Here is a 22,302-nt window from a genome sequence, read left to right on the forward strand (position 1 = left end):
AATTAAAATACTGCCTTGAAGGGGCTAACGTTGTAACGCGATGGAAAAGATGATGATAGAAAACTTTAGAGTTTCAGGCACAGGGTCCATTATGGGTTGAGTGATCTTCAGAAGCAAGATCCATAAACTGCTACTAATGTGATTTGGAAAATAGATTCCTAAAGATTATCAGCATGGCCAATGCCCAAAAAATGTACAAAAAATGACCCCCACTAACATGAAGTTAAGGGTTTAAGGGCTGGCCGTTAATCTCCTGCATGTGTTATTTTTCATTATCTGACCTGTTAGCTTCAACCTCAAAGCTGTACTTCTTTCTGGCATTAAAAGGTAAGGCCAATGGAAACTCAGGAGCATTCATGCAAGATGAGTTTTTATATTTTAATTAATATTTATTTATACAGAGAATGACCTTTAAACATGTTGTCCTTTGAATAAAACACAGTGGTATTTTTCTTTTTTTATGAAATGGTGCTTCCAGAAGACATTTGAAAGGCTTCAGTACATACACATACTTTGCGTGTACAAATATAACTGTCAACTAGATGTGTTTAAACAGAGTGACTTGGGAGTCTCATATATTTGCAGGGCTTTTCATAATCCTTTAAGAGGGCAGAAGTTAATATGTCAAACGAACATATGGACAAACAGTGATAAATATATTATTCATCTTCATTCATTTGCAAACTGTAACAAATACTCTCGATAGGGAGAGATAAATCTGATATAATAGAACTTTATGGAAGGATGTGATTTGCCTACGTTGCCTGCATAACTTGCTGTGTGCTTACTTGGACAAGAAAACTAGCAATAAGCACCAATTTTATTCTGTGTTTTTTTTTTATTAAACAAGATTACTTTATTCGAAAGCAGATGAGATCAGATGGCAGAAGTTTCCTGTCCAGGATGTCCAACCACCATTTTTTGTTAAGTAGTACCTCTACACTCTACACCTCTTCAATGTTGTCCACCCACTGTGCATGCACATCACGGTGACTACAGAGTAGAACTCGGCAAACCTTGGGGACACTATTATTGATTTCATGCATGACATATATGTGACAAGATGTGACTTGTAAAATGTGTGAACGCCTGCTTTTTCAAGAAATTGTCAACATTTCACCACCTCTACTCCAGGAAGTCTTCATTTGACCAGCTTTGGCATGGTGGCTGAGCATGGAGGACATAGTCTGACACCAGCCAAAGTGTCAACGTCTGCTAAGCTCTGATGTGTAAGATCTGCACATGTTAATAAAAGACTAGCTACTAGCAAAAACAAGAACTGCATTCTGCAAAACAGGCATTTCCAGGGATAAAAGTGTTGCTTTCAGATTCAAGATGTGTGGAAACCAATGAAATATTTTAATGGCGACAGCAGGTTCCCCTGTTGTGAGACTCCATGAGTTATCACTTGTACTTCTCACACATAGTAGAACTAAGCAGCATACTCCAGAGTTTCCATTTATCAAGCTGACAGTTTGCCACCAACTCTAAAATTGTCTGTTTGTTAAAACCATTCCCTCTTTCTTCTCAAATCATTTACTGTCCTCCTATATTACGATTAACATTAGCTTTGGATCAGTTAGTCAATCATATAACTGATAGATGTTAAACTCCATTATATAAAAGCATCTAAACGGATTCTTTGTGTCACGCATTGTTTAATATCTTGGAAACTCCACATATCTGTTTTGCTTATTATTACTATTTTTTTAAATAATTGTAGATGGAGGAGTTCGCTAAAGCAAAATTTATTATGTCTGGTACTCTAGTTCCAGACATGCAGAAGTCAGATTCAATGGGCATTAAATTATGACACAGTATGTGTTAACACAACCACACACAAATCGTACACAGACGGTGTCAGACAGGGGTACAGACTGACATGCACACATTTTATATTCTATAATACACGTGTACACGATCACACTAATGCCATGTTCCGATACACACGACATTTAAAATAAAAATAAGATACGTAAACCCTTATTTAAAGGTGACATTGGCACTACAGGGAATACTGGAGACTCAGGAGTTCCAGTGCCTCAGTAATTAAATTATCTTACAGACGAGAAACAATTTATTGTATATTTTAAATAGTCAAAGTGGAAATGGCGTTTCCCTTCTATTTAAATAAATGGTTAAGATTATAATCATTTAGAGTAGAAGACCTTGCTGTCCCAGATTGGTGGAAATAGTCAGTGGACAGACTCATTCTGCTTCGCTGCATTATACTGCATTTCTATGGTTTCCTTCCATTATATTTTCTATCTATAATTATGCCCACCAGGGATTATAATAAATGCCCACCAGGAATTAACTGCTGAACTGTAAAAGTAAAATATCTGGAAAGCATAGATAGACACATCCAGCATAATATGGTTTGATTTCATCAAGAAGGAGAAAAATAATAATAGAGAATAGCTAAAAGTGTATATTTAAAAGGAACACTGCAGCCACCATGTGTACTTTGTTGCATATGGTAGCTGAGAGGTCCCTTGAGTACTTTAATATGAATCTGTCAGGGATCTTAAACTGTCCCGTTAAATTATATTTCTCTTGTTGCAGTCAGAATAGAATCTTATTAATGCTATCACTGGTATCTTAAAGGTCAAAACCCTGCTTGAATACAGGTGACCTTAGTATATCTGTACCTTCTGGCAAGTCATGATTTCACTATACGCGTTTTTAGAATCATTTTGTTAGTCTCTGTTAGTGAGTCACAACATAGAATCTTTGTAGTTGGCTTTTAAAGGGTCAATATTCGAAAGCAGTGATTTCTTTTCGCTGGTTCTAGTTGGATCTAGTACAGATTTCTTTTGTCTACATATCCTTAAATCATTTGTTTTCTTTCTTGGCTGCATCCTGCCAAGAGAATAAATGAATTAAAAAAGACACCAGCAGGAGAAATCTCAGGCCTTTTCACTTCATTGCTTGTTTGATAGTGACGGTACTGTACTGCAATATGCTTTAGACGCAAAACAAGCAAAAGACGGATGCTTGAGTCCAGAAGGGGACTGTATCAGTTGGAGTATTTAACCTCTTTCTGCCCTAGTTCCTTAGCAGGATTTGTTATATTGTTGACAATCTTGTTAATGTATAAAGATATGACTTATATATAAAAGTATTCCAGAGGCTCCCTTTGAGGCACCTAGAGGAAAAAAGACTTAAATAAACAAGAGAGGCTTAGAAGAGGATGAAAGACTGCTGACGGCAAGACGGGATTTATTACCAGTAATTCCGAGGACAAACATGGATTTAACATAGGTACAATCCAATCCAAATATTTGTCATCGATGCGTCCTTCTGTGCTGTGAATCCCAGTAATGACCACTGTCAGCAAATGTTTTCTTTTTCCAAAACGCCAACTGAGGAATATGTTAAAAAAGGTCACCTGCACATTTGAGCTTTCTGCATTGTCCCAAAGCTATGTTATGTATACAAAAGTATATGGCCTCCTAGTTCCCCTCACATCTAACATCAACCAAGTCCCAAGTGGTTCCAAGAGGACAAAGAACTTGAGGTAACCATTTGAGTGTGATGTAGCTATGTATATAATACTGAATGATATGGGCTTGTCGCCATAGAAATTGAAGAATCTTCTTAAAAGTTTTTTTTGCGTTATTATGTGATTAAACCTTGATGGGAAAGAAAATTAAATTGATAGATCTAAGGTGAATGTACTTAACATGCTAGAATGGAACAGCATCTTTAGTAATGCCCTTCCTTTTTCCTAATGGTATGCTTGTTATATGGCAACATGGATGTGTTATCCATATATATAGCCACTATATAGCCATATCAACGTCAAGTTGTAGGTAACTATGCGTGACCATGGCACATTTTATGACGTGGTGGGCTGGAGCTGGAGCTTCTATTACCCCAAAGACAAAATGTTTACAGTCTGTGCCGTTGCAGGAAGACCTCCATTTTAGCTCCTACACGGCTACCCTGTGGTGTGGCGCTCTGGAGCTGAGCACCATAAGGTGGCTCATCAGGTAAGGTGGTCCTCTGCCCCAATTGAACACCTGAAATTTTGAGGGGATATACCAATAGTAGAAAGTCCATAATTAGTGAGGGTCTCTGGTGAGCCTCTTCCCACATGAATTTATGAAACAAAATCTGTAACTAGCCACTTAAGGAGAATGGTTTCTCTCATTAGCAAAACTGTAGATGAAGACAAAAAACACACTTGTGATAAAACAAAGTCTCAAGAATATCGAGAGCAATTCAATGAACTATTCATGCATTTTGTATAATAGTATTTATGTTAGTACACAGTCTGAAGCAGCGCAGCTGTATTTTCTGTGCCAGTTCGAAGTAAATTCAGTTTTTGTTGTTTCAGTCTTGGAACAGAAAAAGAACTCTTTCATCAACCAACTGATTTAAACTGAAAATCAGGAAACACAGAGAAAACTGAATACAGATTATGTACTATTAAAATCGAAGCGCAAGGAATTCATCAGGAAGCCGTTAGCACATAGATCTTACAGGCACAATAATGCCTTCCATATAAGAATGCTAGACCAATAAATGTTTCCTAAATCAATTAACTCATCACTATTCGCTGTAGCACTAAACATCATGTAACACTTATACAGTTAAAAAAATATTCCATTATAAACCATATTTCTAAAATACCCATAAATAAATGGAACGCCGCCCAATGAGAAAAAAAAACGTTTAGTTATATACTGTCTAGTTTATGCACACTAACATTAACCCCTTAAGGACAATGGGCGGTCCCTAAACCCATTGAAAACACTGCACATGTACGGGCTTTGTCATTAAGGGGTTAATGTTGCAAACATAATAGAATGGGTAGCTGTTATAGCAGATCGGGGTACTCCTGCCTTAACCCCCATATACAAACGAAACAGATATAGAAGGTCCAGCATAACCACAAGAGAGCAGAGGCTGTAGCTGATAGTAGACATGCAGCAGTGTCTTTCTCAAGCTGGGGCTCTTCATTCAACCAGGCATTGGCAATATTTACTGTTTGACCTACCCCTGACTGACTCCCATGCAAGTGTAGCTGCAGTCACACAACTTTTAATATTCAGATTTGAATCTAATTTTCAGATTCTTTATTTTTTTTTCCATGGTGCACACAATACAAAATGTGTGATGGCGGAAAGACGTATTTCTCTAATTTGGGCTTCATTTCTCCCGTTTCCCATTTAACAGTTGAAACATTTTCCAATTCAGTTTTAAATGTAATATATGCAAAACAGATGCCCATATTGGAGGATGCTTGCGTAGTTACGAGCCAAAGACTTTAACTGTAAATGTAGTGATTTAAACCACCAATGAACATGTTTTACATCATCTTTCTATGAGCTTTTTATCTTTCTCTCACAGCTGAAATTTCCCTCCTTTTCTGGCATCTGTCACAGTATTGTGCTGTTTCTTCTATCAGACAGACAGCCATTTCTCATGTTTAATATTTTCCTTTTGTCTTTTAGGGTAAGAGGAGGATATATACTCAGGAACAAAAGATGCTGGCACCTGAGACAGCTTTGGGCGACATAATGATAACTCATTTAGAAGGTTGGATCAGGATGAATACACACATCACATATTCTGAAATAGTTAATGTGACATTTGGAGAAGCTGTCCACCCTTGCACTTTTTAGACTACCAGATGGGACCAGCCCAGTTTCACAGATATGGCCATCAGAAGGAAAGTGCTTATTGTTCAGTCATTTGACCTGAGGGAAGCTGGACTTTATGCAGCTTTTCCGACAGAAGCCGAGACGTGGTCATCCCAGTGATCCAGACCCTTGTTCTATAACTGGTAGTCAATCTGCTTTTGTTCCTCTGGTGTACATAGGGCAGACACACACAAATCAGAAGGTCAGAGACCCTTCATATTACAAATCTATAAATAAAAGGTACCAAAACACCTAAAGTCAGTCCCACCATGCAAAGTCAGGTAGATTGAGGGTTCCTACATGCTCACTGAGGTCTCATACACAGTAAAGTCTTATGCAGACTGACAGTTGTCAATTTTGTCCATGTCAGTCCATGTTATTTACTGTGTATAACAGCAAGATATCAAAATGCAAAAAAATATCATATTATGGTTTACGTAACATTTAGTTTCCAGGACGAGCTCTTAAGTGTACCAATCTCTCTTACTCAATCCTGAAGCAATACTTGGTCAGACTTCAAAAAGGGATGATTGCAAGTCTCGAAAGCTCATTCTAAAACTAAATAATAGTCCAAGAAAACAGTATTACCACAAACCTCAATACTATTTTTTCCATTTATAACACTGGACTGACATGGCTATCATCAATATATATGGAAAATAGTAAGGAGTATATACAAAGTTTCATCTTTTGTGGTTATGTGTAAATGCATTCTGGAGAGCATTTACCTTGAAGGTTAGTAACGTACAAAGTTATACTTTATTTAATAAAATGATTTTAGTACTGCATATTCAAGGAATAATATCATGTTTTCATCCCATACACTTGTTTCCCTTTTAATACATGATAACAACTTGCCTGTTTTTGCAGCAACTGTTTGATATTGGCAAATACTCCTAGATCCTCCTCCATAGAGGGCATAGAGTAGCATGTTTGGTTTTCTTCCTCAAATGCACAATTTTACATTTATCTGTGTTGAATTGCTACTGCCCAGTCTCCTATCTAAATCTCTCTCTGCAGTTCTATGTTTCATTAACTTAATTTGTCATGTGCAAATATCAAGATATAGTTACAAGTTCCAGACCACTATATTCTGTTTTCAATTCTCTATCCAAGTACAAAAACTTTCTTTCAATCTTACATGTTTTAGTTCATACAGAAACATATTGTTTGGTACCTCAAATAATACTGGAGAGAGATTTCTATTAATGATATCCATTGAGAAGATATAAGAACACTTTAAGTGCAATAAGGCAGTTGTATAAAGAGTTTAATGAGATTGTAACCCTTTTCAGTTACCCTTTCTGTACTGTTCCACATGGGGTAATTTTATAATGTATATAAAACAACACTTGCTAAATGAGGTAATCCTAATATTATTCAAACATTACCCCTTAAACAGTACATCATAAAAAAAGATATTGTGAATTAGGTCACTTGTATTCATACAGTTGTATTTATTTCAGTGAGAAAAACACCATATGAGCCATATGAGATGCCCGTATATAATTACGGACTAGAATATGAAGAGACCAGCTCCAGATTGTGAGAACCTGAGAATGGGTATAAAACCCCTGATTCTAAGAGAATTCTCAGGCATGCCTAAAACTTCATGATACCAGGACAGGGTTGCATTCAAGTGTAGAATTTTGTTACGAACAGCTGTAGCTGCTTTTGAACAACTGGAGTCACTTCTCCGTATATTTGTTGCAATGTTTATTTAACTAAGCAGTACATTTCAAACTGCTCCGGATTCTGATCTATATGTTTCATAAAAGGAGTATTCTAAACAGAGCGAGACCTTACTGTAAACATAAATTAAAGATCTGGCAGATGGAGTACGGATTGGTCCCTTTGCTTGAAGCCCTCCCTTCCTCCCTTAATAAAAAAGACATTACATGACCCCTGTATTCATTTTGTGAACGAGCACTGAATAAACAATTTATCTTTCACCCAAATGGTTTCCTGTATTAATTACAATACATAGAAATGGTCAAATGAAAGCAATGCTTACCCAGGTCACTCAGGGACACTTAATGCAGCAGCTCCTAGTCTTATATTTAAATTTGAGGTGAGCGCGAAGGCAAAGAGTTAATTCCATCGGAATCTTTGGTTAATATTACATAAGAGTACGTACGTATTTATTAAAGCGATAACAACCGGCATTGATGGTATTAACCTGTGTCATGATTTCTTGTATGAAAGCCCAAGGGTGCTCCCCCTGTTCAGATACGTCTCCTAGTTGATATTTATTTCTATGTTATGTTAAATATTCTGAAGGCAGGTCTTTTAGGAGCCAAGAACACTTATTTTCAAGGCACTCCAGCACCTGTCTTATTCATACATAGGCTCATGGCATTGTTCTTACTGAAGTCTTAAAAACGTCTTGAATGAGAACAGCACAGGGATCCAAAAACTACATTGGAACTTGTAGTTGCAAATAGTTGTGAATTCCTAACAATACATCATAGTTCTAATCTGCTCACAGTTCAAACATCTTCATGAACTTAAAAAAAAAAAAAACATGTCCAATGACCTACACCTCCGAAGATGCACCAAATTGCATTGATCTAGAAGAATGAAAACCCCTTTCAAGCTTGTTTCATTTGTGCCCGGAAGGGAAAGCAAACTCTTGCTGCTCAAGCAAAAATGAAATGCCCCCTACTACAGCCTAGGCTACAACAAAGGTGTGAGATTGAAGACTGCTGGTAATCAGCGATGGACCTTCAGAAAAAAGAAGAAATAACGTAAAACTTTATGGATTCTCTCTTACTACTGATACACACGTTGGAAACTGACTTCATAAACAAACTATAACAAGCAAAGGTTGTCTGCTTTCAGGGGTAAAAGGGAAAACTCGCAACCTCCGTTGGAATTTTCTCGACAATAGCTATGTCCCAATACTGTGTGATATGAAGTAGGGTCTAAAGTAGTGGCTATAGCTATCATTAACTCTGAATTTAATGATCCTGATCTTTTCCTGTAATATTTTTTCCAATAAGTAGCCACGGTTTTTTTTTACCACCTAAATATATAATATATAATAGCAATATTTATCTCCCACGCATGAGAAATATTATAAAATTCTGAATAACACAATAACAGAGATAATAAAATCAGTTCCAAACCAACCCCTCTCCCCATGAAAAGCATCCATTAGTTGATCACCAAGTCATAACTTGTTTTTCTCACAGAGCAGCATTGCAGAATATATTGGAATAAATAAAAGACAAGCAGATTAAGGACTGGGGAGTTTCGCATTGTTTGTTGGGAGAATATAAACCTGAGCCATGGAAATAAGAAGTATTTATAGATATAATGTAACCATAAGACTACCAGCTCAGTCAAATGTCATGAATAGAATGGAATAAAATCTTATGGAGTTTAAATGCAATTATAATGCTTTAGTAAGCTTAAATACCACCTAAATAAAATAACTATTTTATAAGCATACTATAATTAACAAATCCAGTGAACCATAGGATGTAATAAAAAAGTACAGCTACACACCAGAGGGTGTGTAAATGGATAATACACTTCAGTAGGGACATTTTCAAAACAGAAACTGCTGATGTGAAAACCTGGAATAATCTTTAAAAAAAATGTGAAAACTGTGTCGTTAGAAAATTGTAGTAGAAGCAGGAATGCGAGGTGCCAGAAATGTTTAAGGCTTGCATATCACAGCTAGTTTGAGACAGAAAATTATTTGTGAAACATGGACATGCCATAATTCTTAAGAACAAGAAAATTGCTTCTTATATGTACCTGCGGGGCAGGACTGGGAAAATTCAGCCATGAGGAGCCTGACCAAAGTGGCCCATTGAACATGAGTCTTCTGTCTCATTTAACTCCTCCCCCAGCTGCCTCTACTGAAAGAAGAGCATTCATATGTACGCTTCCCACACACATGCTCAGTAGCACTCCCACTCAAGGGAGCAGCAGTAGCCAATCAAGGTAACTATATGAATATATTTTGCTATCATACATCCAATTGGTTGTTATCAATCCAACTGATTTTAATGGCAACTAAACATGTGCTTACCCTTCTTTGTTTCAGTAGAGGCAGCGAGAGGATGACTTAAATGGGGCAGATGTCTAGGTTTCCAACTCCAATAAAGAATACATGCTCCATTTGGCTGAAGTAAAATGCATTGGAGCCACGCAAAATACATGCAATTTTGGAGACTAGATTGTCCTTTTAAATAAGCAAAATACGTGAAAAAAAGACTTCCAGGAATGCCCCAAAATGTTTAATTAGAATAGCCCAAGGTGCACTTTTTTATCCCCCCCTCTCATTCTGCACAACCATCCATTCATTCATTTTAACAAGATCTGAAAGGAGTGTTTTCTATCAACGTTCATACAGCCCTACCTTGAGCTTGTAACATTGCACACTGAATAAGATAAATGTAAGTTGTAAAGTAAGTAAGCTGCCAAGTAAGAGATAAAAGTGTCGGTTTAATGAAAAAGGGTTTCAGCTTCAGACTGATTATCTGCTTTCCACAGCAGCAGTCATTACCGGATACCACATGGCTGCTTGCACATAAAGGGAAAGTTTAAATATCACTTAGCAAAGTTCATGAACAAGAAAAGAAAAACATAATTCTGAGAAATGCTGGTTGGGACTTCAGCATGCTTTCCTAGCAATACTACATTCACAAAATGAATTTTATTTTAAGTGGTAATGTTAATTTAATTCATACAGGCTGGGTTTTTTTTTCAGTGGCCATTAGTGCTAGTTAAACGCAGTAATATAACATTTGATCAAGACTAAGTTCTTATTTTTTGGATACTTTTAAGGATTTTAACCTCCCCAATATATTTCTATGAGCAATTACCTTAGTTACAGCATATAGACATGGCATTAGCTTGGCTTACAACATTGAGGCTGACTTCTCAAAACATTTAAGCAGCCCTGCCACAACAGACCATAATGTTCTAGTTTGACAACAATTACATTCCACCATGAGGTCGTCTCTTAAAACGACCCCACTTGTTCTACCTGTCATCATTTGCTGAAGAGTGAAAAAGTTAACAAGTGGCTTTGCCAATTCTTTCAAAAAACTCTGTAGACAGCCATCTTGACCTGGTATCTCTTTGCTACTCTATTCTAGTCCTTTAGTGGCAGCTTCTAGAGAACAAATAACAAAAAGAAAGATGAACGGAAGACAAGCAAGAACATAACTATTCAAGATTTGCCACACAAGGCAACCAATTTAAATGAATAGGACATTATCTAATAAGTCTGTTTAGAAAACCAATGATAGGGATATGCTTAGCATGGACTGCGGTTTAGTGAATATGTATCTAAATGTTTGTCTTGATAACATGTTCATATCATACATAATTCTTGTTCTGGGTAATTACTATGTCAGAATGGTAGAAAACTACAGCAATGCAAGTGACAGCCCAGATAAACATGACCTGAATTCCTGAGTGGTTATTTCAAGATTAAAAAATAAATCATGCCAGAGCAGCGCTCTGTGATAATTTTACGAGAATATTAAGTTATTCTTGTGTGGAAAGAGTGTCATGATATAAACTTATTTTATGTGCGCCACAATCACTGTATCATTTTATTCAAATATTCTTTATAGTCCTCAAACTCATGAAATTCCATCAGGTTCCATCTGCAATTTATAAATGAAAAATCCATTTTAAAGATCATCACCAGAAATCGATGGAAGGATAAAGTGTTTCTTTGGACTTTAAAATGATTGCACAGAAAATTAGAAAACAATATATCTGAGTCTTTTTTGGGGTTTCAAGCTTTTTTTTTTATTTTTGGTATATTTTATTTTTTTCTTTCTGCATTAATAACCAGGGATATTTATCCCGATCTGGTATACCGGTACATGTTAATTATATTTTTACTTTCCATATAATATATATGTTGTCTTGTTTTAACATGCTTAGAACTGGGCAGCCTAGACCTGAATGCGCTGCTGGTAATAGGTGTGAAAGTTTTGTTGTGTAGGGAGTAATGATTGCTTAGATCTCTGTATGAGTCAAGAAAAAAAATAAGTAATAGCTCAGATTATCTAAGCAATCCTCAAAGACCCTCATCACTAAAGTAAAACTGTGAAATAACTAAATTATAGGTGTGAAAACTCATCTTATCTGGATTCAATACCCAGGCAAAATGTGTGAATCTTTGAAACAGTTTAGAAACAGAATACAGACAAATGTTCTCCAATCTCTCCCAGCCAAGTAGGACTTCACACGTAGGCATGTGTAACAATCAATAATTCCGTTCTTATGGCACATCTGTCTGTGTTAATGACAAATCCAGCTGTGTTCATGAAGAAATCTTCAATAGTTTTGGATGTTAATGATCAAACCAACCTGCGTCTTTGGCACATTAGGAAATGTATTGAAAGGCTCTAGTAAGCAAGCTTAAAGTGCCCCTATTATTAAAAAAGATGTGGCATGTTTTCTATACGTTTACAAACAGTGATGGTAGCCCAGAGTATATATAATATAAGCAGTTACTCTTAGTGAGCCTTGAGGTCTATATGTTTGTGGATGACAAGTCATCTTTAACATAAAACATGCCCCTTAAAATTAGGAGACCGGCTTCAATTTTTAACCAGGGACACGTATAGAAAGCATACACAGAGTTGGAATAGAATCAGTGCTGTCCTGTAGTTTATTCTATATAACATCTAACTGCCGTACTTTAAATGTTTTACATTCCAACTCAATAGTAAGTGAGTAAAAAATGTCATATTCATGTTTAAATATAACACCTTGTTACGTTACTTCCCCACAAGGTATAACCTGTAAAACCTATGACCGTTTCCCTTATCATCTTAACCAGGGCCGGCCCGACAATGGAGCCAAGTGGGGCAACCGCTCCAGCCGCCCCAAGCCCTTTTTTTTTTTTTTTTTTAGCGAAAGAGAGAGAGAAAGGGGCGTCGAGTGGTTTTCGCATACCAAGCTGTCAGTACCCGCTCGGCGCCCCTCTCTCTCTCCTCTGCGGCAAGTCTCCCTGTTCGGTCTCGGTGCCGGCTTGTAATGCTGAGCGCCGGAAGATTACCTCATTTCCGGCGCTCAGCATTACAAGCCAGCACCGAGACCGAACAGGGAGACTCGCCGCAGGACTTCTGAAAGGTAAGTACAAAGGGGGGGAGGAAGGGTAGATAATGGTGGGGGGGGCAGGGACGGAGGGAGAGAAAGGGTAGATAAGGGGGGGGGCATTTTAAAATTCGCCCCAGGCGGCATTTTGCCTTGGGCCGGCCCTGATCTTAACTCAAGTAGTTACACAAAAAGCGTGAAAAACAAAAGTGGAAACCACCAAGCCAACCTAGCGAAAAGTGAGCAGCATTCAGGAGCATTTTTTCAAATTAAAATATAAATCATATCAGGGCGGTAATATGTAAAAATGTTACAAGAATATTAGGTTATTCTTAACTGGCAAGAGGGTCACGATATCTGGCATTTAGAATAGAATTCCAGGAGGTATGATGTTAGAGAATTCTAACAAGATCTAATTTATATAGCTATGAAGATATACAAATGATAGAAATACTGATAATTTCATCTGCAAAATTAGACCAGAGGCACAATGTACATTTATCAGCAGAATATAAAATTGTACGTATGTCCATTTTTAATGGCTCAGCAGTTTGTAGGGTATTTTTAGCACTACTTGCCCCTGAACTTGTGGCCTTAATGGTACAGATGACACACACGCTAATTAATCATGTCTTCCCTCTGGAGTCAAAACAAGTATGGTAAGTTTGCATAAAAAAACAGGTGGAGGTCATGAACACGCCGGTGAAAATTATGTTATGGTGATCGTACTATGGCAAAGCCAGTCTAGAAAAGAATATTCATTCCTTTGTTTTATAGAATCTCTAGTAATCATTTGATTTGTTTTTCATACTGAAAGAAATGAGGAAAGCTTAAATACATAGATACTAACTACACAGGTTTCAGAAACAACTGCTCCAGAATACACTGCTAGAAATTGTATTGTTGACATCACAGAATTCTGCCTCTGTTTCTACATTCACGTACATGAGAGCAGGCTCCAGAGATGGAAAAAAGCATTTCTTTGTGGAATTGCAGAGCCAAGAACTTAAATGCCACGTCAGTTAGCATTTGAGTAGTTGATCGCCAGGGGCGATCATATTCATGCACTTAACTTCTTGCTTCTATTTTGAATTCCATATGGTATTCCCATCCTTAATGATGTAACAACTTGCATTCCTTTAGAACTATATTTTTGTGACATTTACCAAGAAGGTTACTAAAATTGGGATTTAATATGAGTAGCGCTAAGGGTTCATAGCTGAGTTTAGTGTCTGTTCTTCTACTACACTGTATAACTTTTACATATAAAGAATGCAATTTTTGTGCAAAATGTTGAACACAGTAGGATCAGAAAGAACGTTTTACTAGAGATTAACCCACACTCAACATTACTTTGTCCCTTCATGGCCCAATATTGCAGTACAACTTTGTCAGTGTAGAGAGCAGGATTATGGAACAACAAGGGGCAGTGATGCCTGGCCGATGAATACAAGCACAAATACATATACACACTTGCACACTAACACAGACACACTCACACTAATACAAATACATGATCACACCTCACACCAACAGCCTTACCCTTTCCGGAGCATTATTGTTGTCCTGCACAGTGTACAGTTACAATATTACAATGGGGGTAATTTAACATTGCGTTATATGACCCCACTTTGCTCCCGCCTCCCTATTTGAAGAATTTTGGACTGGCCCGAGGGGTATAAAATAAGAATATAAAAATTTTTAGAGTAAAAATGATTTTATTTTTTCATATGATTGCTTGTTTCAGTGAATTATATTACCCTCTACCATGCTCTGCCCCTTTAGGCTTAATGGAACATTTGATTGCATAAAAAGGCTAGCATGGCATGATATGGACGGGTGCCAGCAGGGTTCAAAACCGTGCCTGCTGCCTGGAATAAGGTACATTGAATAAGCAGTATTTCTAATGAAGGATTCCTGTGCGGTAAGCACTGTTTGCCTTTATTTTAGCAGCACACTGTACATGGTTCATATCTAACCTTTGTTAAGTGTGTAACCTGTGCACATACATATACACATCTTAATCCAGACTGGAACGGCACATGAGCAAACGGTTTAAAACTTCAGCCCCCATATGCACTTTAATGCATTTATCCCTTTCCCCACCACAGTTCCTAAGCTTGCCAGATGCGTTCAACTGAACAAACCTCCTGCTGACTTCCCCCAAAGTGGTTTACTCACCTCAAGTGAGCTCCAAAGTTGATTTGGTAAAGGTGCAGGGGAAAGCACTTACACTCAATTTAATTGTGCGAAAACATGTGTCCTATTTACATTTAATATAAGCCTAGTACACTAGTGCAACGTAACCCTAGTTGCCATAAAGCCATGTTACACTGTGGTCCTTATCTCCTTTTTCTTCCTCTTACTTCTCCCACACTAGGGATTAAGTAAAGACAGATTCCTCACCAAATGCTTCGTACCATTTACTGACATATAATGTTGTTCAGAAAACAGAAAGTCGATGCGTTCTCTCAAGCAAAAAACACAGGATGACATTTCCTTACCACAAGAGATATCATTTATATAAGCCATTAAGTTGTATGGAGACACCTGCTTCCATCATTGGTGAAAATGATTGCTTTGTTTTTCATTTTTTAATACAATGTCTCATTTATGTCACTGTAGCTCACGCAGCATTTGGCTTTTAAGACGCAGGATCCTGTGCTATTTGTTCTGCAGTCTTCTACGTGAAGATGCATACCGGCGAGCACATCCACTGAGAAGTATCTTAACGTATCCTATTTATTTTATGATAAAGATTTATGGAAGTCAGTGGGAATATTTAAGAATTTCTAAGAAGCCTACCGGGCCTATTAAAATGTATTTGTCATGGGGATTCAAAAATATTGATGGTCACGTTCAAGATATAAATGTGCGGAACTAAAGAGGAACTATAAAAACATTGCCACCTTCCACTATGATGAAAATAAAACCAAAAAAGAACACGTGTGCAAGCACTACATACAAAAACGTAGTAAAGAGCCAACCGACCACATCATTTGCTCGCATTTCGAGACCTGGCTCCTTTTAAAATGATTTTATTGATCACGATAGAGGTTTATTACGTGTTAAATGTTGCTTTAGGTTTTGTGAGGCACTAAGTAAAGATCTCAATTTGTGTAAAATGTTAGCTTTATTAAATGCTAGTTTGTACTTTATTTTTCTTTTCATCATTTAATTCCTTGCTGATTATTGGAATTTTAAAATGTGTATGCCTAATCTCCCTGGTATGTAGGGCTTATTTTTTTGTAAAATGTAAAGTGCTACCCTGCAATATGTGGAGTAAATACATGTGTAACCGATTCCCTTCAGTACATTTTTAATCCTACACACTGCAAGGCAACACTTGTTTTGTTCATATTTCCTAGCCGTCTCATTTTCAGTTGGACAGCCCTGGACCTTCAGCCACTATCCCATTGTCTTGCTGAAAAGCCCTTCTTTTGTGGTCAGTGAGCAGTATGGACCAGTTGGGGAAATCATCTAATCTTCCATGAACGGACCCAGGGAGCTGTAGAGCTCTAGGTGTACCATCCTCTGTGTCTCTGGGTCACCGCGTAGAATTTCAGAGTCGCAGGAGCAGCATTGAGGCACGCCCCACTCCCAGCCCACTTCCCCTTCTACTACTTCCAATTATTCGTCTAGTCCCGCATACAACGGCTACTGATGTCAGCGGTACCCCCCACCGATGTGTAGACCCGCCAAACTACATCCCGAAAAGGGTGGTAGCTGGAGCCATGATGCTCTGAAGCTGAGTGCCACAAAGTAGTTCTTCAGGTAAGGTGGAACAAGTGAAATTTGTATCGGTTTTATTCATACGGTCAAAGAGCTCTTCAGTGACCTGTTCATTAACAAAAATGTACAAAGAAAAAGTGGTCACCCTCTGAGACTAGAAGAAGGTAGATTTAATAGACGACAAAGGAAGGGATTATTTACAGTAAGGACAATAAACGTAGGGAATTCTCTTCCAAGGGAGGTGGTGTTATCAAATACATTAGATGCCTTCAAAAGGGGTCTGTTTTTTTTTTTTTTTTTAGAAAGGCATGACATACAGGGCTATTAATAGAATAACATTAATATTTTAGATATTAATAGATATTGTAATAGAGCTTTTTGATCCAAGGAGGAATCTGATTCAAGAAAATTTTTTTTTATACTTTTAGTTATGTTAAAATGCATCAAAGTAATAGTTTATCATTAAAGGTAAAGCTTTTTTAGTATTTCTATAGGAGAACGGAAGTATGCCTTACCCTGGACAATACCTCAGGGGGTTGGGGTTTTGTTACTTATAGAACAATATGGAGCCCAGCAACCCGAACCAGCATAGCCCACCGTTGTGCTTTTTTTTTACATTTATTTATTAATTTATTTCACAAAACAGATGATCACTGAGGCATTAGCTTTGGTAATAATCATTGGATTCATAAGATACCTACCTCCTAATACTCTGGACACTTCCCTTTATACCATTGATTTTATGGAGCATTAGCATCTTATATACCATTTTCAGAGCAATTCATTAAGGTGCAATACTAGGGGATCGACCACATGGATCAAAAGAGAAGAATATGCATATTGGTCCTGACTCTACGTGCTCTTCAATCCATTTTGCCAGTCTGCTCATGATCATAAAAAGTGACAGTTTTAGTAATATGTACATTTTTAACAGTGCATTTTTTTTTTTATTTCAGAATGATTGTTTTCCTTTCAGTACATCCTTTATCAAGTGAGGCGTAAGGAGATAAATAATAAATATAGTTATCTATCAATGATCTGCAAATAAGTACTTTTTATTTCTTTCAGCGTTGACAGATCACACAGTTATTTTGCTTGAGTCAAAATTTGGTGAGAATAATGCAGTGAAACATCAAATATAAATTTATAGCTAAGTAGATAAGAAACAAAGATACAATATGTCATATAGGTTATGGCATAGTTCTGCCACCTGCCACCTGGTGTGCCTCTGTTTAATGGGTGGCCTACAAGGCCAAACCAAGGTGGGTCAGTCTCCATAGTATGCAGCAAAAGGCACTGCATGCCTTTAAGATGCAGAGTATCAGGATATGATGTCATATCCCTGCACTCAATGGTAAAGATGGCAACCACAGCGTGGGCAATAGGGAGAGCTGCTAGGGCAGCTCCTGAGTTAATACATAAATACGTATGAGCACAAAAAAAAAAGTTTTAGATAAGGAAGCAGAAATAAGGGACAACAATATGGAGAATCTGGATTTTGCTATTATTCAGCATGTATACAATTAAAGGCAAAGACAAATTAGTTTCTATGTCAATACAACAACACATAGCAGGGGTACAGAGGTCCAAAAGAGGGCTGGGTATGCAAGTGTGAGAATAGTGAGATCCACACGGTAACACACAAGTGTCACCTCCGCTCCCACACCATGACATTAGTGAAGGCGCCTAAGGGTTCAGGGGACTGTTATTCATAGACACGTAAAGCCTGCGAGTGTTATTATGGGGCCTGGAGCAAGGCTCCAGCTTTTCACACAATACTCATTCCCCCATATGTTTTCCAGAGCTAGTGGAAAGTACAACGATTCATTTTGATGAAACAATTAGGTAAGTTAAACAGCTATCTCATTACTTCAGTATATACAAAAAACAGCGCAGATGAAATGGAATTCACATCAGTCAGCAAAGACTGAACCATGAAGAAAATGCATGCCTTATAAAAATGACTGTTAACTATGCCAATGACAACAGTTTTATATACTTAGGAAGGCTTGTGGTCAAAATGATGTCACCAGAAAGCGCACAGCTCATTTCCTCCGGCAGTATCCAAACGGGAAAGGGAAAAGTTTCAGCTTTCAAGCAAACCAGATCTGTTTGTTGTCAATAACATTTAATTATTTGTCCAGGTCAATAAAATACCATTTTACACTTTTTATGATATAAAACAGATTAATAGCAATGCTCATACACTAATCAAATTCAGTTAAATAACCATTTTAATCATATTTTTATGTAAAATGCACATTGGAGTACACTTTGTATAGACTCCAATGGATTTTGCTTCATTCAAATCTGAGCATTATTTATTGGAGTTCTAAAATTGACCTTCTACTGAAATCAGGAAGCATACTCAAGTACGCTTCCTGCAAATGCCCTGTAGACCTTCTATTGAAGTCAAAGGGAGCTGAGCTTCCACTGAAACCAATGAGAGTGGCAGCAGCCAATTGCATGTATATTAGTCAAACAATGCCTACCATCCCCAGTCACATTCTCATGCTCCCAATTCCTTCCCATGCCATCTTGTAGGGTAGAAAAAATAGTCACTACAGAGACTACACTACAGAATGAAGAGTAAAAAAATTAAAAACATGGACACCATAGTAATGAATGCAAGACTGGCCCTAGAGTTCCTAGTATCTCATGGAAAGTATGTCTCCAGTGACCCCTCCTGCATGTAACTGCCTACAAGCATAGAGAACCTGGCAGTGACATTGCCCACCAGCCTAGATGAGTCACCTATATGGTAAGGCTGGCAATGCTGGAGTAAGTGTAGAAGGAATACAATGTAGAAGATAAGAACAGATAAAATAAATAGAAAAAAAATAATAATCAGATGCACAAGGGATGATGCATAAAGTGGAAAGAGAAATGTAGCAAGATAAGCAATCTTTCAAGTGCATGAGTTCTGGAAACAATGGTCCCACAGACTCTGTAACCATAGCTTCTGCACCTCACAAAACAATATGATCAAAATACAAATATATGTGACCTGAGTTTTGAGCATATTGCTTTATGATACTAAAACATTTTAAACCAGCAGTAAAATTCAAGAGCGCTATGAGAGTGGCCATACAGGAGGTGGCAGACAGGGTGGAATATGTGTAAGTGTGAAATATGTGAAAGCAGGGGTTGCTCACTGATCTATGACTTATACAAGCTTCACTGAATGCCACAAATCAAAATGTGACTACATGAACATAATCAAAAGTCTTCAGTAATTTCTCTTCCAGCGGGCTTAAATGTCATGTTAGGCATCTTACCTCTCTCTCTTTCAGCTTCATAGCAAGAACTAGCTGATGTCTGTGGTTAGTAAGTGCCTCTCGAAAGTTTCCTTTGGAAAAATATGCAGATCCCAGATTCCCATATGCTCGGCATTCTCCCGTCTGGTCACCTGGAGTACAATGATGCAGTATAGTTACTTTTAAAATAAAGTACAACCTACTACCCTTCAGTTAACAACTTCCTCTGTCAGGGCCTAATTGATGAAGACACGGTGGCCCTGGCACTTTAAGGCCAGTGGAAGCCTGATGACACAAGTGCCGTAGATGGCTGGCTTTGTACAGCTACATTTGAGGCCAGGCATATCCAGCCAGTAGCCGCACACTGCAGCACCTGATCTGTATGTGGCAGCGCGAGCCAGTGACCCACCTGGTGCCCAATGTGCCAGTTGGCCAGTCCAGGCCTGGCCTCTATAATCTATTAACTTTTAAATATATTTTTTAGGCACAAACATCATTATTTCCACTTAAACATGTTTAGTACTTTGCATAGACATTATGACATGTGTTAATCTAAAACAAACCATCTTGTTAATGTATTATAAGATAACATATACTCAAAGGACATGTTGGGGGTAACTTTACAATCTTTGACATTGCACGGGTAATTTCAAAAATTCTGTGAAAAAAATCTAACATCTCCCCCGATAAGCATGATTCTGAACACAGTAGCAGCAGTGGTGGCAGCTATACCTTCTACCAACTGGTGGCTAAGATGATGATGATGATCTTTCACAAACAGGTTGGGGAAATACTTTACTGTAATAGAAAAGCTCATGTGATACTCATATAATGGCTTGCAAACAAAATAAGATACACCTATGCCAATAAAGACATGTCTAAGGCACATGCAAATACACATGGTAAGTTACTTTATGATTTCCTACTCATGGTTAGTTTGGCTCCCCCATTTGCATTTGTCTACTGTTTTAGACACAGCTTTAGAGCATAGCGTCAACATTTTTAGATCTCATCATCACCGGATAGCGATTACTCTGGCTTATGCAAGTGAATCTTAAACAGCATCTAACCACAGTAAGCTTTGTCATACTAGACCTGGATTTCAAAACTAATGATTTGGTTATAAATAATTTGCACTTATTTGTAACATACCCATTAGAAAGATCAGCATTTACTGCAAGTTCCTTTATCTATAATTTATACACATCAAAAGCTATTCCATACCCATGATTAGAACCAAATATGAATTGGGGTATTCTAAAAACAATGCAGAGATAAAATATAATAGTAAAAAAAAAATTTCTTTTGGAATCTGAACATTTATTGCAGAAAAATGGAACTACTTATTTTACTTTTCTTCTACTAGAAAAAAAGAAGGAAAGGATTGTCTCTGATTTTCACTGGTTTTAGCTTGAGCGGTTTTATAGACTCCAGCGTTATCTCTTTGACAGGCATCAGCACTAAACCATTAAAATGCCATTTAATGGCTACATACACCCAAATCACCCTGACTTGGGTCACTGGAGGTTGACATCTCTGCAATAGGAGTTTGTAGTGCATGGTAATGCATGGCTTCAAATCAATTTGCATAACCACACAGCCGAATGTTATAAGACTTTACTAAGTGGTTTTGTGAGATCCCTTAGGTGGTACGTGAGGATTGTGTAATTTCCTTGGAGTAACTGTTACACTCTGTAGTCATTATTATTGGTTTATATAGCGCCATCATATTTTGCCGGGTTGTACAATGGAGTGTTAAAATTCCCATCTCTTTTGTCTTTAAAATAACAGCCTGTTTGTTACATCAAAAAAGCAGAAAACAGTAAAACATGTTATGTTACAATCATTTTTCATATTCAAATATAAAATGTACTTGTGTACTTGTGGCACAGGATCTGAAGAAACACCCCTGCCCACATTGTTCGATGAGCCAGCGTTGGAGGTAGGTAAATATATAACATAAAGGATAGCTGGGGGCATGGCATCTTTATAATTATTATTTCTTGATTTGTATGGCACCATCCATAGCCAGATTAAGAGCATCATGGGCCTGGTGTTGAGGATTTTGATGAGCCTTTTTATTGACTTCTGCAGGGGCCTGCTGCTAACGTCTGGGTTGCTCACACTCTGTGCAAACAACTTCTCTTTTACCACGAAGGGGAAGCAGGAACGCAGCTACATAACATAATGTGATTCCGTTGGGTTCCTGCATTCCCTTGGAGGTACAAGAGCACAGGTAAGCAGCATGCCTCTTGTGGAAGTGATTGCGGCACCCTTAGAGTGGCAGGCCTGGTTGCAGTTGGGACCCCCACGGCTGCGGTTACTGAGGGCTCAAGGAGCAGCTTCTATGGGCCCCCTGGGAATGACAGGGCCTGGAGCAGCTACCCCTTTTGCCTTGTGTTAAAGACGGCCCTGGTGGTTGTGCGACTGCATCGGCCATTTCGGTGCTCCACTGGACCCCGGACCGGCCGGCTCACTGGGAAATCTCCCAGTGGGCTAGTCCAGCCCTTACTGGGCCTATTTTCAGGTAGGGGCTTGGAGCTGCAGCTCCATCAACCCTTACCTTAATCGGGCTCTGGCATCAT

The 22,302-nt window shown here is 38.0% G+C and overlaps 1 protein-coding gene across 1 annotated transcript in view; it reads right to left on the minus strand.

Moving 5' to 3' along the window:
- TTC28 (tetratricopeptide repeat domain 28) overlaps nucleotides 1–22,302 on the minus strand; it is a 146,764-nt gene that overhangs the window by 118,784 nt on the left and 5,678 nt on the right. The window contains exon 4 of the mRNA XM_053452234.1: nucleotides 19,739–19,869. Coding sequence (XP_053308209.1) covers nucleotides 19,739–19,869 — 131 coding nt within the window. The remainder of the gene's footprint in view (nucleotides 1–19,738; nucleotides 19,870–22,302) is intronic.

The sequence above is a fragment of the Spea bombifrons genome, chromosome 1, assembly GCF_027358695.1.
Source record: "Spea bombifrons isolate aSpeBom1 chromosome 1, aSpeBom1.2.pri, whole genome shotgun sequence".
Lineage (NCBI taxonomy): Eukaryota > Metazoa > Chordata > Amphibia > Anura > Pelobatidae > Spea > Spea bombifrons.